Source organism: Charadrius vociferus, unplaced genomic scaffold (genome assembly GCF_000708025.1).
Source record: "Charadrius vociferus isolate BGI_N301 unplaced genomic scaffold, ASM70802v2 scaffold13, whole genome shotgun sequence".
NCBI classification, from domain to species: domain Eukaryota; kingdom Metazoa; phylum Chordata; class Aves; order Charadriiformes; family Charadriidae; genus Charadrius; species Charadrius vociferus.
The window spans coordinates 3,235,934-3,254,042 of NW_009647763.1; the positions used below are offsets into that span (position 1 = coordinate 3,235,934).

The 18,109-nt window shown below is 37.2% G+C and overlaps 1 protein-coding gene across 1 annotated transcript in view; it reads left to right on the forward strand.

The window, feature by feature from the left end:
- The window catches only part of VTA1 (vesicle (multivesicular body) trafficking 1), a 28,137-nt gene extending 17,629 nt beyond the window's left edge, over window positions 1–10,508 (forward strand). The window contains exons 6-7 of the mRNA XM_009882304.1: window positions 2,156–2,236; window positions 10,355–10,508. Of these exons, the coding sequence (XP_009880606.1) occupies window positions 2,156–2,236; window positions 10,355–10,500 (227 nt within the window). The 3' untranslated portion in view covers window positions 10,501–10,508. The remainder of the gene's footprint in view (window positions 1–2,155; window positions 2,237–10,354) is intronic.
- Window positions 10,509–18,109: the final 7,601 nt, after the last annotated feature.

Genomic DNA, 18,109 nt, shown 5'->3' on the forward strand with positions numbered 1-18,109 from the left:
TTGCAGGGATGGGGCCTCCACAACTTTTCTGGGCAACCTGTTCCAGTGTCTCACCACTCTCACGGTAAGGAATCTTCCTAATATCTGACCTAAGTCTATTCTCTTTCAGTTTAAAACCATTACGTCTGTTCCTATAGCTACAGTCCCTGATAAACAGTCCCTCCACATCTTTCCTGTATGCCCCCTTTAGGTACTGGAAGGCCACTCTAAGATGTCCTCAGAGCCTTCTCTTCTCCAGGCTTATCAAACCCAACTCTCTCGGCCTTTCTTCATAGGAGCGGTGCTTCCGCCCTCTCATCATTTTCATGACCTTCCTCTGGACTCACTCCAACAAGTGCATGTCCTTCTTATGTTGGGGTACAGTTGGCCTTCTGGGCTGTGAGCATATATATGGCTGGCTCATGTTAAGTTTCTCATCCACCAGTACCTCCAGGTCCTTCTCCTCAGGGCTGCTCTCAATCCATTCTCCACCCAGCCTGTACTTGTGCTTGGGACTGCCCCGGCCCAGGTGCAGGACCCTGCACTTGGCCTTGTTGAACTTCATGAGGTTTCCACAGGATCACCTCTCCAGCCTGTCCAGGTCCCTCTGGATGGCATCCCTCCCCTCCAGCATGTGGACTGCTCCACACATCTTGTTGTCATCGAGAAACTTGCTGAGGGTGCACTCCATCTCAACATTCATGTCACCAACAAAGATGTTAAACAGCGCTGGTCCCAGTACTGACCCCTGATGAACGCCACTTGCTACTGGTTTGCACTTGGACATCAGGCTGTTGACTGCAACTCCTTTGAGTGCAACCATCCAGCCAGTTCCTTATCCACCAAGTGGTCCATCCGTCAAATCCATGTCTCTCCAATTTAGAGACCAGGATGCCATGCAGGACAGTGTCAAATGCTTTGCACACGTTCAAGTAGATGGTGTCAGTCGCTCTTCCCTTATCTACAACTCTGTAACCAAATCTAAAACAAAACAAAAATCCAAAGTTCTTCCCAGTTCTTCCCAGCTGTATATAAAAAAAAGAAGTTGTATTAAATGATTTGTGAATACATCTTTTTCACTTCATTTTACCTTTTTATAATGATGTTTAATTAGACAAAATAATTAAAAGCTCTTGATTTCAATCTTGATGATCATTTGATTAGATACATTTTTATATTTTAGAAGATATGAGATGTTTTTGTCATATAGCTCCTCCTTTTCTTCTACTTCCTCATTTCAGAAATGCATCACCTTATGAAAAGTTCAGAATGCTCTTTTCAGCTTTATCAAAGGGAAATCCTTCAGATAGGTGGGGGTTTTTGGGTCTGGCAGGGGGAGAATGTTGTTTTTACATTCAGCCTGGGTAAATGTTTAGCTCTTTGTTTTTACCAGATCTGAAAGTTATGGAGTACGTACCTTGATGGAATACATGAATTCTTTGCATTAACGTCATTTTAACCCCATCAGTCATTCCATGAAATAACAACTTTTCTGAATTATCTGTTACACCATCTTTGTACATAGCAGATGTTGTGGAAATAACTTTAGTTGAGTCTGGTATGTTCTGGACATACTGCAAAAATACAGTTTTCAGTCATTGCAAATGAGAACATCTAAAATGTCAATGCAGATACAACAATGCTTCACAACATAGTGCTGTTTCTTCTTCTAGCATCACAATTTCCCTTTTAAATCTAGCTAGCTTTTTTATTTTCACCAATTATTTTCAAAGGAATTAGGAAGGACGTAGTTTGCAGGTGTGAGATGGCAGGCATGGGGCTAGAATAATGGACACTCTCTCTGATATTAAAAGACTCTGATATTAGACTTCAGATATAAAAGTTTACTCCTACTCTTCTTTAAGAGATTTTCCTCAATACTCTAGGGTAACCTGTGGCTCTTGGACTAGTATTTTATTAATTTTTTTGATGCTTGAAATTAAATTTCTGTGAAATATTGTACTGATAAATGTAAATAGCATGTAAATTCATAGTCTGAAGTGAGAGCTTTAAAATTACTTGTTACAAACTTTCAGAATTGGGAATCTATCAGCTGCTTAATTGAAAAATCATTGAGTCATTAGGTTTACCTGTTCTGTTTTCTTATTTTGTCTGCTTACTTTTAAAGTCTATAAATAAAAATAACCCAAGTCCAATTTTTTGCATTGATTTGCAGGAGTGACAAGTAACACCATTCAGCCTGCTCCTCAGAATATTCCTCTAGTCGATCCTTCCCTTTACAGTGCTCAGTCTGCAGGTAAGGTGGTGGCATTTGTATTGTCTGTACCTGGACGTGTTGCATCCTGTGTGTCTCCCCTGTAATGAAGGAAGAAATTTGACAAATAATGTCATCATTATCTGAATGCTACTAATTCAGAAATTCTTAAAAGAATGGACGTCGTCTAAACATTGTGTTGCTAAGAGTTTAATACTTTCCTAAAGCTTTGCTACAGCGTATGATTAGTGTTGTCTATCTGATTTTTTCAAACTAATGAGCTGCTGTTAGACTTATTATTTATGTTGCTGCTTCTCAGATGAGGTCCTGATATACTTAGCAAAGCCTATATTCCTGGTGGCCTTGCTGAATTATATTTTTGGTAATTGATATACATTCCCTTTACTTATGGACTGACCCTGTAGAAGAAATTTTAAGTTATTTATTCACCTCATTAAATAATCACAACATTCCACTGGTGTTTTCTGTTGCAGCATAATTATGTGTGCTTGTTGATTCTAAGTAGTACCTGTATTAAATGAAATAATGTATAAGGTACTGCTAATTATGTCATTTTGATGTGCCACGTAATCAAGGCTTTTATCTTTTAAAATGCCATCTGTCTTTGATGTTAAAATCACTGATAATCTATATTACATGTATTTTATGTCTGCTTGCATATATCATGCTTTGAAGTGCACACATAAATGCTAACCTTAGGGATACCATGGCCTGTGAAAGGGTAGTCACTGGCAATAAAGCTGCAATTATCCTAGATTCTAATTTGACTAGTGATGTGCATTTGGACAAATTATTAACTGTTTTCTAGGAATTTTCTGTCTGTGGAGTAGGGGTAATAAAAAGATAATTTATACGTGTTTGTAATAGTAAGATTTTTTTGTTGGCAACATGGATGTTGAGCGAGGAGAGGTCTAGAAGTCCTAGTATGAAATCAGTTCACATTCTACCCTACAGTTTGTCCTTACCAGGGAAAGCTGGTAGTATACGTAATTCATGTTTTAAGTTCCAGTACTAGATACAGTCAAATGTTGCCTGTTATGACTACTAAGTTTTAATAGGTATATTCCTGTATATTGTAACTTAAAAATAGTTAGATATTTTAGTTTATTATATTGTTGAAGAGGATGTCTGTGTTAAAATACCAGCTTTACTGAAAAAGCATTTTTGATTTAATGGAATGCTGTAATAGGAATTCAGTGTTTAGCTTGATTTTAGTCTGCTGTCATATGAGTGCCTAAGGATGTGTCCATCTTAATATATTAGGAAGCCATTTTTGTAGAAGATGTCTTAAGAAGATAAAAATAAAATTTACCTTTGATAGAGACTCATTAACCCTTCGTATTCTCTTGAAGAACAAAAAGCACATGCTATTGTTTGTGTGGTGTATTACTGTAATGTCTGGTGTGACAACTCATTTTATTGAAAACAATACCTCAGACCTGTGGCTGAACCATTTAAAATTGGTGATGGTTTTTGAGTTTTGGGGGCTGTTGTGGGGGTTTCAGTAGCACCTTAACCAAAAGAGCTGAAGGCTTTCCTTAAGCTTTACTGTAGTAACTGCTAGTTGGAAAGCAAATTTTTTGTTTGGCAGCAGAACTTTCATATTTAACCAGCTTATCGTGATGCTCTAGACAGTCATGCAAATAAGTTTTTGGATAACTGCTCTGAAAATTTTAGTCATCATTGTTGCTTGGTTTGAATGTTTAATTCTAGTTGTCAAAAATGTCATAGTTTTGATTTAAACTTTAATTCTTCATCAAGTATTAGAAGTTCCATTATTTGATATCTGGATAGTATCAGTGCATTGCTCCCTCTAGCCACTTACCTGTGCTAACCTGATTTAATAAGTATATAAACATAAATAAAAAGGAATTGAGTGAATTAAGATACCCTGTGTTTGTGAGAATTCATAATAACTACTATCCTGCAATTAAGAGATTAAGACCCCTGCTAGCACAGTGCTGAATCTCTAACTTGATCTAACCTGAGTATTTGCATGCCTTCATTCTTGCTCTGCACATCTGTTGTGTCACTACAAGTTTGGGTCTTGTAACAGCTTAAAGTGTTACATTCTTATGAGGGAGCTTTGCAGAAGTGCACCCTGAGAGTTGAGACAGCTTATACAGATCGTCGGTTCTCAAAGCTTAGAAAATACGCTGTCAGTTACGCAGGAGTTTGAGAGGGCGTAAGGGATATGTCAGTCAGCAGAGATACAGTAACAGTTTTGTTTACATGCATAGAATTAAGGAGCTTGAGAGAAATGGAAAGGGTTTGTCCTTGCCCGTCACCATCCTGTCATGCATGCTTGGTCACTACCCAAAGCATCCTCCCTTTAGCTATACGAGTAAGAGTAATGGCAAATACCATTCTTCTACTTGTGCTGCTGAGGAATCCTTTTCATGCCAACAGTACTCTGTTTCACAGTAGCCTTGTTCCCTGGCCTCTAAGTAGATTTAGAAATGCCTGTATCTCACAACAGATGTACTAAACTGTGGGACCCAGGAGCCCTCCCCTGTTCCTGAGTTGCAATATAGATATTTGACCTAGATCCTGGCTGCATATTGAGGTTAGACTTTGGTATGCACCATTCCTATGGAACTGAAGTTTCCTTTGGATGGGAAGGAGGGATCAGTGTTGCCCCCCAGTAGATCCATAGAGGTAGCACAGTGCAAACTACACTTGCTCCATGATTTGGACACGATGTCTATGTCTATACTAATAAATTAAACACGTCTGTAAATATTTGACACTGAGAACAGCTGGCACAGAACCACTCACATCCATACTATTAAACTTTTAAACCTTCTAAACAAGGTATTTTGTGAAGGCTGCCAATATTGAATGGTCTCTAGCCTGCTCTAACCACGAGTCGTGCCCAGGAATTGTTTTGGAAAGTGCTAGTTTGCGTGGGCCAAAACCATACTGGAGTCTGTTCCAGCAATTTGACAGTGTAGACAGTCAAGTTTGAGTGCTGAGACAAATTCCTTGGCAGTGTTGAATGTGCTAGTATAGTCATAGCCAAACAGGATATTCCACATATTCCTGCAAGACTCTTTCTGGTAGATGATCAAATGTATATTTTTAAAATAAATTATAGATTTTCTTTCCTTCCCATAACATGGGACAAGCAATTTGATTAATGCTATGATGGGAGAGAAACTTTTTGTGGAGAAGGGTGGAATATTTTATCAAAAGAAAATTAAATTAAATTAACAGTATTCCATTGATTTTAGTCAGCGTGAATCCTTCAATAATTGTCCTGTCCTGTGGAAATAGGTTTCAGAGTTTAACATTGATTTTTGAAAGTGTCGAAGCTTATGCAATTACATTGGTTAATATCTCTGACAACAGAATGTAGACCTACACAGTAACTTTGTAAAATGTGTGCGTGTGCTTCTCTGGTGTAGTTTGCTTAAAAAATTCATTACCCTTAGATTTTGCTAACACTAAATGCATTCATGGTTATGCTACACAGAGTTTTTACAAAATCTTCTTACATTACCATATGCTTCCTTCCACAGGTGGCATGGTATAGAGAAACCGTTTGTTCATTCTACTTGTGTGTATAGTAATGTTTGATTTTTCTTACACACAAAGTAGAAATTAGAATTTGACATTTTACATGTTTTCATAATCTTGAGAAGTCTTTGAGTATTTATATTTCAAATATCTTATGTGCTTTAATGGGGGAAAAAAGAACATCTTGTTTCAAAAATCATTTGTTACCTTTACCATCACTGTTTTTATACACCAAGTTGCATTATTAAAATGTTCTTAAATCAACTGCCTTGTATTTGGGCAACTTCATAAAAAGGAAAAACATCTGATGGATAGAAAAGGGATACCAGGGAGAAATAGATATGTCATGTAAAATACACATTATTTGCATTCTAAAACTTATTTTTTCCCCAACATGATTTGCAGCATCTCTAGGCAGATCGCCTTTTGGTTTTCACTTTGTGTATCTCTTAAACTAAAAGAATTATGCTTGTTGACATTAGTTATGGATTCCTTATGTCTGTCACATTTCAGTAGTAAATATAATGGCTGGTGTGAACCTCATGAGTTTCAACAAGGCCAAGTGCAGGGTTCTGCACCTGCGTCAGGGCAACCCACGGTATCAATACGGGTTTGAGAGTAGTCCTGCTGAGAAGGACTTGGGGGTACTGGTAGATGAAAAGCTGGACATGAGCTGACAATGTGTGCTCGCAGCCCAGAAGGTCAGCTGTGTCCTGGGCTGCATCAAAAGCAGTGTGGCCAAGCAGGTCGAGGGAGGTGATTCTGCCCCTCTGCTCTGCTGTCGTAAAGACCCCACCTGGAGTACTGCATCCAGCTCTGGAGCCCTCAACACAGGAACGGCATAGACCTGTTGGAATGAGTCCAGAGGAGGGACACAAAAATTATCAGAGGGCTGGAGCACCTGTCCTATGAGGACAGACTGAGAGAGTTGGGGTTGTTCAGCCTGGAGAAGAGAACACTCCAGGGAGACCCTATAGCAGCCTTTCAGTACTTAAAGGGCACCTACAGGAAAGATGGGGACAAACTTTTTAGCAGGGCTTGTAGCAATAGGACAGGGCATAATGGCTTTAAACTCAAAGAGTTTAGAGATTAGACTAAATATAAGGAAGAAATTTTTTTACAACGAAGGTGGTGAAACACTGGAACAGGTTGCCCAGAGAGGTGGTAGATGTCCCATCCCTGGGAACATTCAAGGTCAGGTTGGACGGGGCTTTGAGCAGCCTGATCTAGTTGAAGATGTCCCTGCTCATTGCAGGAAAGGTTGGACTAGATGACCTTTAAAGGTCCCTTCCAACCCAAACAATTCTATGATTGTGTTCTATAACTACTGTGCAAATAACTTCAGATTAACACAGAAGCAGGTTTGTTTCAAGATAAATACAGTATACTTTTCCCAGTGTTTCAGGGCTTTTTTATTGCTCAGAATCACAGGGTGGTTGAGGTTGGAAGGGATCTCTGGAGTTCACCTGGTCCAACCCATGTGCTCAAGCAAGGGTCCCATAAAACAGGTTACTCAGGACCATGTCTTTGTGTGTCCCCCCTGTCCCTGCACTCTCCCCATGGTTAAATTTGCAGCACTGAAGGAAGAAGTTTGAGAAAAAAATGTCACTGTTAATTCAAAAGACAGCTTTTGCATCTCTCCAAGGATGGAAACTCCACAACCTCTCTGGGTAACCTGTGCCAATGCTCGGTCACACTCACAATAAAAAGTGTTTCTGGATGTTGAGACAGGACCCTCCTGTGTTTCAGTTTGTGCCCACCACCTCTGGTCCTGTCACAGGGCACCACTGACAGGAGCCTGGCTCCGTCCTCTGTGCACCCTCCCTTCAGGTATTTGTATACATTGATGAGATCGCCCTGAGCCTTCTCTTCTCCAGGCTGAACAGTCCCAGCTCTCTCAGCCTCTCCTGTATGTGCGGTGCTCCAGTCCCTTCATCATCTTTGTGGCCCTTCACTGAACTCTCTCCAGGATGTCAGTCTCTTGTACTGAGGAACCCAGAATTGGACACAGTACTCCAGGTGTGGCCTCACTAGCGCTGAATAAAGGGTAAGGATCACCTCCCTCCACCTGCTGGCAACACTTCTAATGCAGCCCAGGATGCTGTTAGCCCTGTTAGCTGTGAGGGCAGATTGTTGGCTCATGGACAAATTATGTCCACCAGGACCCCCAGGTTCTTTTCTGCAAAGCTGCTTTCCTTTTCTCCAAAGCTGCTTAACCCTTAGAATATGTGAATTGAAGTCAGTTGCTAACTTTTGTGGTTATACCTTTGATGTAAGTACAGACATTAGAGTTAAGTTTCACATTATTCTGAAAACTTAAGAACACAGAGCTGTTTTATTTCTATTCTCCTTGTCCATTGTGAGGTGCTGACTTCAATAGAAGCTGAGGCTACTGAGCACATCAAAAGATCAACACCCTTACTGTGTAAACTTTGGTTTATAAATTTAAAATTGTTAACTTTTTTCCCTCGAGTTATGTCATAATAGCATCTGAAGTAGATTTCATAATAAATAAGGCTTTATGCCAGCAAAACATTAATAGACCTCATACTGTAAAAATAAGATTAGACTGGTGACTTTAGGCTTCCTTCCAATAAATTAGTTGAATACTGGACTGATGCCTTGGCCAGTTTTTAAAGAATAATTTTGTAGTTTCTTTTGGCATCAGAGCATAAAGCCACTTTGAGGGGAACTTGGTCTTTTTAATTTCTTAAAGATGTTCAGTAATGTGGTCACAGATTGACCCCAGCTGCTTTTAGTCTGTGACTTTATTTAGGCTACAAAATAACCTAAGTGTGTACCGCTGTTCATGCACTCCCTCACGTGTATTTACTCACACGTGTATATATTTTAAGAGATTTAATGTGACTTCACTTACTCAGCAGTGAACTAATATACATTGCAATGATAATGAGCCTACCAAGTTATCACGTGCCTCAATATTCAACAGTTATTTTGTGGTTATACTTATTTATCGAAGGGAAAATAAATAGACTTCTAGAGTATATTTTAAAAATTGATAAAATTAATCTTAAGACCACTTACCCTTCTGCTTTTTATTGGTGTAGGGTTGTTTTGAAAACCAGCAGACCAGTCAAGTTTTTAATATTCCCAGGTTTTCCGTTTTATTTGTTTAAAAGCTGTTCTTAAATAATAAGATTGGGGAAAGGAAAAGCAAATATAATAGACATTTTCTGATAAGAACTGAGATTCTTTAGTAAATGTTCTCACAGTATTGCTAACAACAGCTTTATTTTGAAAGAAGGGGTACCAGCTAACTGAAATTGTACCATAAAAAGTGCATTTAAGTATATTTGTGTCCTTGCTTAAAATTAGAAAGCTGTACTTGAAGTGCTAAGTCTTTGTTTAACCAATTTTATAAAAAAATCTGTGTTGCATTATAAAACGCATTTTTTCCTAATCATAGAATCATAGAATGGTTTAGGTTGGAAGGGACCTTAAAGATCATCCAGTTCCAACCCCCCTGCCATGAGCAGGGAAACCTCTCACTAGACCAGGTTGCTCAAAGCCCCATCCAGCCTGGCCTTGAATCTGTGAAATCTGTTCATTGCTTATAAGATGCTGTGGGAAAACCTATTAAATAAATACATAATTCTTTAGTATTGCATATAATTATTTGTGTTGATAAAAATCAGTATTTTACAAGTTAAGTTGTTCTGAAAGATTAAAGGTTTTCTAATTTATCCATAGGTTATTGGTGTGGCATGGGATTAGCCTTAAAATTCCCAGTGAATTTGTGGGTGGAAGGAGGGACAATATCATAACTGTGCTTTATTTTATGTACACATCAGTGATGCTATTCATATACTAAATTTTCCAACAGTTAGGGCGCAAGTCCGTTCTATAGTTTCTAGAAGACAGAATGCATGTGTGAGCATTACAGAATTTCCAATTTTTTAACTTATGTCAAGAAAATACTCTTATTAATAAGTTAATGGTTTTATACTATATTATGAAAATAGTTTCTGCTAGTGTTCTCTGGTATTACAAAAATGGGCACATTTAATGAGATCAATCTTGTTTTCAGTCATCTTACATAAAATTGGAAACATAAACATTACTTGGGTAAAACAGAAATCTAAAGTGTGTACAAACATGCCAGTGAGAAGTGTTTCTACATTTTGAAAGGTTATTCCAGTTGAGAAGGAACGGTTTCTAACTATGTATTATACCTGAAGAAAAGAGCAAAGTAACTGTACTGTGAACACAAAAACACTGTCCTTGTTTCTTGCAGGTTGTAGTATGATTACAGCTAACTTATTGTTGTTAAAAAGCTTTCCTTTGCTGCCTTAGATGAAGAGCAGATCTTTCTCAAAGGTATTGACTTACTTTTGAAAGCCACTGGGTCATACAAATACCAGTATTTAAAAAGATCCTCTTATATTTTTCAAATGCCAGCAGCAAAGAAGTAAAAAATTATATGAATGGATAGAAAAATGAACAGAAGAAACACCGTCACTTGGTCTTTGTAATATTACCACAAATATCAGCCTGATTTTCATAATATTACCACAAATATAAGTAAAACACAGGTATCATGAAAGGAAGCCTCAGTCGGACTACTTTTATAGTAACATTGTAATACTTATGTTTTTGCAGGGGAAGTCCGTTTGACTCCAGAGGACTTTGCCAGAGCTCAAAAATATTGCAAATATGCTGGCAGTGCTTTGCAATATGAAGATGTGAGCACTGCTGTGCAGAATCTACAGAAGGCCCTGAAGTTACTGATTACGGGCAGAGAATGAAGCTTTTATTGAACAGATTCATGTCTTTTGCCTAAAGAACTAACAGTTTATTACTGTACCTATTAGGGGAGTGGAGTTATACAGACATTCTCAATCCCATCACCTGTGACAATGAAATCGCTGTTTCAGTGTCATATTAGCAATTAATGGTACAGTAGGAATCTCTGTTTTCATTTTACAAACAGTGGAGCTAGAAACATAGGAATGCAGTGGCTTGATATAAGCGCAATACTGAAGAAAGTACTGTGAACACTGCTCAAGATTGAGAATTCATCTTGCAATATTTAGATTATTGGAATGGGAAAATGCTGAATCTGTAAAAAAAACTTGAGCATAAGAATGTTCTGTTAAAATTCTTACTCAGATTTTATTATTTCAAACAGTTATTTAAAAAGTATAATAGCTTTAAAATGGTAACTAAGATTAGCGCTTTCCTCCTGAAATGAGAGCATGTGAGAAAGCTGACAGATCCACAATGGGAAGGACTTTTTTCTATATATAAATTATTTGGGTATTATCTGAGACATAAGTCAAAGTTGAGGGAGACTTGAGGGCATTTGTATTTCATTTTAAAACATGCTGGAAAAAACATTTCTTGATACTTCAGAGAGAGTCATTTTGATGGTATTCCAACCAAATCCCCTACAACTGTATGGACTGCTACATGTATTCTTGATTATTGGTTCTTGCTCCTTTTGTGTGAACACTTACAATTTTGTATATGTATGGGTAATTAAGAGAAAGTACTAATATTTATCAGAGATGAACCTGAAACTGGAGGCAGAGATTCTAAACAACATGAACTTTTAGGGGAGATTTACTTCATAGCTGTTCCATCTTTTTAAGAGCCTGAAAAAAAGGCCGGTTCTTCAGCCATTAAAGCAGTACAGGTTCATCTCTGGTATTAGTGTCATAGAGCTTCATATTTCCAGCTAATGTTCTTCCTGTCTGCTTTGTTGTGGAGACTTTTTGGACTTGGGATTTAATTAAAATATCTTGGAAACTGAATTTTGAGTCTTTATGAGGTCTGCCCTTGCAATTATAGAGCTCTTGATTGTCAAAAATCCATCCATGCTGTTTAAAGGAAAGAATAAGTAGTCTTTTAACTGACGTGACATAATAATTGAGTACACCATAAAGCATGTCTGATTTATGTAATAACTTTAATGATGTATTATCTGATCTGTATTTCTTTGCAAGCTGCCAGACCAAATCCACGTATTCTTCATAGCTGCACTATTTTGCAGTGACTAAAATAAGTCTGATATTCAAAGGAAAAAAGATGAGGAAAAGAAAAACATAAGCATGCATTAGTTTTACTGGTTGTATCCTTTAAAACTGTAGAGTCTTTGACAGCAAGTTTGAAAAGGGTAGTATAAAACTTGTAAATGTATGCTTAAGCATTTTAGTTGACTGAGATTTAATGTTTAAAAAACATCTGATATTGTTTGTGTTGCTTTCTATGGGATAGCATGCTAATTTGGACAGTGATTTGGATTAGATTTTAATTGTTTGGGGAAATTTAGAATAAATCAGTCTTAAACTTTTTTGACAGTAATGCTGTACAGACCTGGGGAATAAGCCTCTGTTTTTTACAGTGTGTCATGCAAGATAGGTCCCTCAACTTCAGTATCAAACTGAATTACTGTAAATTATTCCATGTATATTATTGTGGTGTTACACTGTGATTGGAAAAGCTGCTTTTCAGTTGAAAGAAGGATGCAGAACGTTGATCCATATAGAAATACATATATTGCATTGCTATAAAAAAATCAGAAGTTGCTTTCCTTTGGGGATCATACCACTATTTATTAATACCAGCTTCAGTCCCCAGCACTTGAAGCAGGAAAGTCAATTTTCCTGTTTCTATTTATAAAATAATTAAAAGAACTTCAGGGCTTTTGTATTACGTGGAAAAATAAGCAAGCTATGATATAATACTGTATTAATTTGAGGCTTTTCAATTAAAATTGCTACTATTATTTTTTTTGGTGATTGAATCATATGAAAAGGAAGTACATATCTAAGAAGGTTGCAAATGAAAATTTAGTATTTCTTAAAGCATATAAAAGCATATAAAAAGCATATAAAAGATCGTTTGTTGGCCATGTTTATGCTGACCCTCTAGATTTCTCTAGGAAACCAGGGAATAAGTAATGAAAAAGCAGAAGCAATTTTTTTGAGTGATTATTTGCAAATGTGTAACCTTATTACGCGTAGATAGAAATTAAAACAAGTGTCTCAGAGGGGAACGGAGATGAAACTGCTAGCATAAAAGTTGAAAAATTTCCTAGAGAAGTTATCAGGACATTCTTTCCGAAAATAGATTAGTGTTTAGAAGATTTATCATATAAAATTCTCATAAGCTTTAAAGTAAACATACCCTAATACCAACCTTCAGACCACAGTACCTGAGTTAGCATATTGAATTTCATTTTGCATGAAACTATTTTGCTCTGATCATTTATTTTTTAATTTAGAAGTTTTGTAACAGCCCATCGAACCATGTTTGAAGCGACATCTTAAAGCTGCTAACATTTGATGCAACAGACTCTTGAGTATTTATCATCCAAACTGGTGCCTAAAGTAAATTACAGCAAAATGTTTCCATTCCATTAAGTATAGCCTGTGGGACAACTTTAAATGTGGCAGATAGCCTAGAATTACAAAGCAATGTTGCAGAATAGTTCAGAAAGTGTACATATTTGAAAATGTCAGGACAATGTAGGTAGATAGCCTGTAATTATTCCAAATTGGCATTTGTCGTAGGCACTGGAGTTTATGGCATCATTGTTAAATACTGTGTGAGCTTTAAGTGTTGACTGATTCATTTTACAGCCGCTCTGAATGATAAAGTATCAACCCATAGCTCCTCTAAACTAATTCCCAATAGATACGAGTGCAGTATTAAATAAAGGAGAGTCCCGTTTTTGTTGCGTGCTATGGCCAACAGCGCTCTCTTCTTCAGTATGATGGCATCTATGTGCGTGTTGGGCTTTCTCCTTTGGATTGTGAGTTCTCAATCTTCTCAATCTTGTTCAGGAAAGGAGAAAGAAGCATTTTCTGTCAGATGTTCCATGTTCAGTTTTGCTACTTATGTAAGCTAAAATTTTAGTAAATCTGTTCAATGTTTGTTACTTAAAGAGCTTTTGGTATTACTTAATGTTTTTGCAGTTCTTTATACTTTTTCCTCTCTGCAGGGAAAGTTCCATACAGGATTCCTACAACAGTCTTGAAAAATATGTCTTGTGGAGCAGCTCATTGTTTATGAAATGGTGGAAATATTTTCAAATGTGCACTAATTGGATTTACTAATACTGGAGGTGTTCTTTTCCAATTGTTGCACTCATTTCAGGTGGAATTTTTAATGATGTCCTCTGTAAGTGAAGTTTCAGAAGCACAGACTGAAGTATGATCATATTTCATGATGTGATTGTAATTGTAGTATTTGATGCTATATAATACGTACCTACGAGAAATTAACAACAGAGAATCTTCCTGTCGGAAGTAGGATGGGGGCGTGTCCCATGCAGACACACGTGTCTGTGCATTTATAATATAATGCATGTAAATTCAATGGTGGGCTATAAGAATGCCTTCCAAAAAATATGATTAGTACCTTGTTTAAAAGTATTGGAAACATATCAGATACAAATATATAGACAATGCTGACAGATGTTGTTCTTGATGCTAAACCTGAAATGTACTAATGTAGTGCTGGAAGTTAACTTTTAATTGTGCAGTATTCCAAATGAGTGATGTTTTGATTTTCTCCTTTTTTCATGTCAACAGTAGGATAGGAGCCTGATATAAAAAGAATGAGAACACAAATTTAGAGGAAGCTAGATTTACTAAAGGTCAAAGATGGTTTCTGCTTTTTGTAAAGTCTTTGTGGTAATGTTCTGATTAAGATTGGAAAGTGCCCTTGCTTATAAAGTATAATTCTTGCTTCCTTTTAAAATATCCTTTGTTATGCATTTTATGGAATTGGAGCCTGACCCTGGATTAGGAAAACCTGAAGTTTGAAGCTAAGTTTCTAAATCACCAGTGCATCCCAATACTGACAGCAACTGTTCTTCACAATCATCTCAGAGTTCCTCTTTTTAAACGTTGGAATTCTAACCAAGTTTGGTGGGAAAAGGAGCAGTGTTTTTTTTATTGCATCACCATCTTTCATTGCACAGCTGTAGTAACAGGAGAATTGGAAAAAAACATGAATTTGCATCCGATATTTCAGTATCAGCAAGAAAATAATATTATTTTGACAGCAGAACTCTTTTTGACTTATAAGAGTATTGAAACAGTCTGATCACAGAGATGGTTCTGAATGTAATGCCCTAAACAGTCGCGGAGTAGGAAATTTGTTAGTAGGACCATTGAAAACAAACTTGAAAGAGAATGGAGACATATGCTAGGGGAGAAAAAGAAATCATGCTCCCCACAGAATGGGAGGGGGTACAAAAATGATTGCAGAAGAAAATGGAAGAAATACCTAGAATCCAACATGGGATGGGAGCATGGCAGGGACTGGAATGAGGTTAGAGTTGTTGGCTGATTTATTTAGAACCTTGAAAGAGATGAGAAAGAAGGCAAAAGATTACAGGAACATAGGAGGGGTGTGGAGGAACACTAGAATGACAAAAAAAACCCCACTTTTTTTTTACAGCAAACTGGGAAAAATGTGAGTTACAGAACAGGAGAAAGTTAACCTAGCTGAGGAAATGATAGCAGAGACTAAGTATAGCTCTAAAAGGGAAGAAAAGAAATACAAGTTGGCAGCAGTCTGAAAATGGAAAGGAGCAGATCCTCTCATCCGGGGGACCTTTGTGCTCATTAAAATATGCTATATTTATTAAATAATTAAAATTGCCCTTTTGGAAAACTGAGGAGACTGCATAACTAACTTTATAGTGTTTGCAGACAGCTCCAGAGGTTCATGTTTGTCCTTATAATGCTATCTACTGGGTTTTTTTTTTGCTTTCCTTCCTGTTTCGGTTTGCCTCCCCCTTTTCACTGTCTGTATTTATTCTGTGGTGTTCCCATAGCTAGAGGGGAGGTGGCTGTGGTTGAATACAATGCTAAGTATGAGTGATAGTCCACATGTTTAGACATTCTCAGGTAATTTGGGAAGATTAACAGATCTTGGTTTTACCTGGTGTGTGCCGTGGAGAAAAATGTAGCGATGTACTTCCCTCCTGAGCTTCAGAGGCTCTTGGCAGCAGTATGACTACAATATTTAAAGAAGGATATGTGGAAATTAACTCTACTTGGTGCTATATTCCCAGTCAGAGCCCAACAAATTGGTCTCTAGGAGTTTGGAGACCTAAAGCTAAGTGGTGGGTGAAATTGTCAACTTTCCCCTGCCACAATTAACCCATCTGTAAAATGGACTTCTTTAGATTTAATAGTTCTTAATATAGTCAGGATTTTTGCAATCCTGACAAGTAATGACAACACAAGGGTTGATTATGGTAACAAGTTCCCAAAATAAATAGAGTTTTTGGAAGAAGCAGAGAAGGTATTAATATGTAATGAGAACATGTATAATAAGAACGGAAGAAATGGAAAAAAAAACTTGATAATTTAGGGGACAATGGGCAGGAATGAGGACATGTGAGATACAGAGACAGTGTAGTTGTAAGTCGTGGGCAGCAATTTATGTAGAGTAGTAATATCTAATGCAAATCCTAAAATGTTGGATTTATCAGAGGACCAACATAACCTCCATTCTACAATACTGAAATAACTATAAATCCAGTAATAACTTAATGGATCTGTAAGTTCAGAGTTAGTATTTTACAGCAGAAGAACAGCAAATAAAGCAATTGTATTAAAAAATAAAATAAAATTTGTGATCAACATGAGGCCTGTTGGTTTAACCACAAGATTAAGCAAAAGATTAAGTTCAGATTGTGAACAAAAGACCTGAAGTTCTAAAATGGGTATGACAGCATATAGTATGTTTTCTCCTGGCCTGTGCCTTTTGACCCCTACCCCAGGTGGTTTGGGGCACTAGATTTTTAGAAAGTGAATGCAATGAATTTAGTTTACCTGAAATGAAGGAACACTTGACGTAAGGCTCTAAAAATACACCGGTGGGAATAGATTAATGTGAGAATTGAAAGATGGATTAAAGCTGTTGGAAAAAGCGACTGCAGTAAATTCTGAATTATTTTCAGGGTGGAAATGTAGAGAGGTTAGCCCAGGGATACATCCTGTTTTATATGTCAGTGACTTAAGTTGAGGTCACCATTGAAGGCACATGTAATTTTTTGATGAGATGAAGTTGGGAGGTATTGCAAGTACTGCAAAGAACTGGGGAAAATTCTGCGATTCTGACTGAAGGACTAGAACGGAGTGAAACTGAAAGCACAAAATATGAAGTCACTAACTTGGATTCAAATGAGAAAATTTTAAAATAAAAATCAGAATACTGGAAGCTAAAGTAATTCTGATCAGCCTCACCTAGTTCTGCAGGCTAATGCAAATTTAGGATGCATCAGATGAGATTGTTTCAATACAGAGAGTAAGTAAACTGACACAATACTGAGTTTGATTGTGGTCATTGTTGATGAAATTCTTTACTAGTAAGAGATGCAAAGATGGGCTACTGAGATGATGAAAATCTTAAGTTTTGAAAATAGATTGTCTGGTTATGGAATGGCTTTCTTAAGGCATTAAGGACAAAGCATTAATTTATTGTAAGACATCTTGATAAATTTATCAATTGGATTGCAGGATTGAAGTAGTTCTAGAGTTAAAATTTCAGTTTGTCAGTCACTGAGCTTTTGGGAACGTTTTTCTGGATTCTGATCGACCTTGAGGTAATCATCCCCCAAAATGCCTTGAAATATGACTGTAAAAAAAACGTATTGCAGCACCTGAGATGTTGTGATGACCTGATTTCTCCCAGTGTCTTCCAGTGATGCATCATTTTGTCTTGATGAGGTCTAATGTTTGTTATGATGCATTGCAAGCATTTTGTGAGTAATAGTGTGGGGCAGAATTAAGAGATTTTTATGCATTGTGTGAATTCAGTACCTAGTGTAATGTTTGCTTGTGACTGTGGAAGAATATCCACAGTCTGCATGTTTCTGAATGCAGATACCTTTTAAACTTGCATTATGAAAAGCTTATCAAAGATTTAGATTTATAGCATATTGTCAAAATATGGAACTGTTCAAAATAGAGGCCACACCTGTTGGTGTGGATACGACTTTGCAGGAACTAGCCCATACTGAAATCCCTGTAAGCAAATACTTCTTTTTTGCTGAAGGTAATCAAGTGTATCAGCACAGTCTTGGGAAAAATACTTTATTCAGTGTAAATATTAAATCTCTATTTGTAAAACAAGCATGCAGGTACTCATGACTGCTGCACTTCAGCTCAGCAGCCCTTTGATAATAGAAGCTTTACACACATGTGGCCTTTATCCTACACTTACTTGCCTGAGTAACTTCAGCCATGTGAATGGTCCTATTGAGGCAATGTACTTGTGTACGTAAGTGTTTGCTGGGTTCGGGCAGAAAGCTTTCTGTGCTTGTTGTTCAGTAAAATATAGCTAGAACAATGGCAATGGCTTTCGATCCAAGTGTGGTATGCTGCTAGT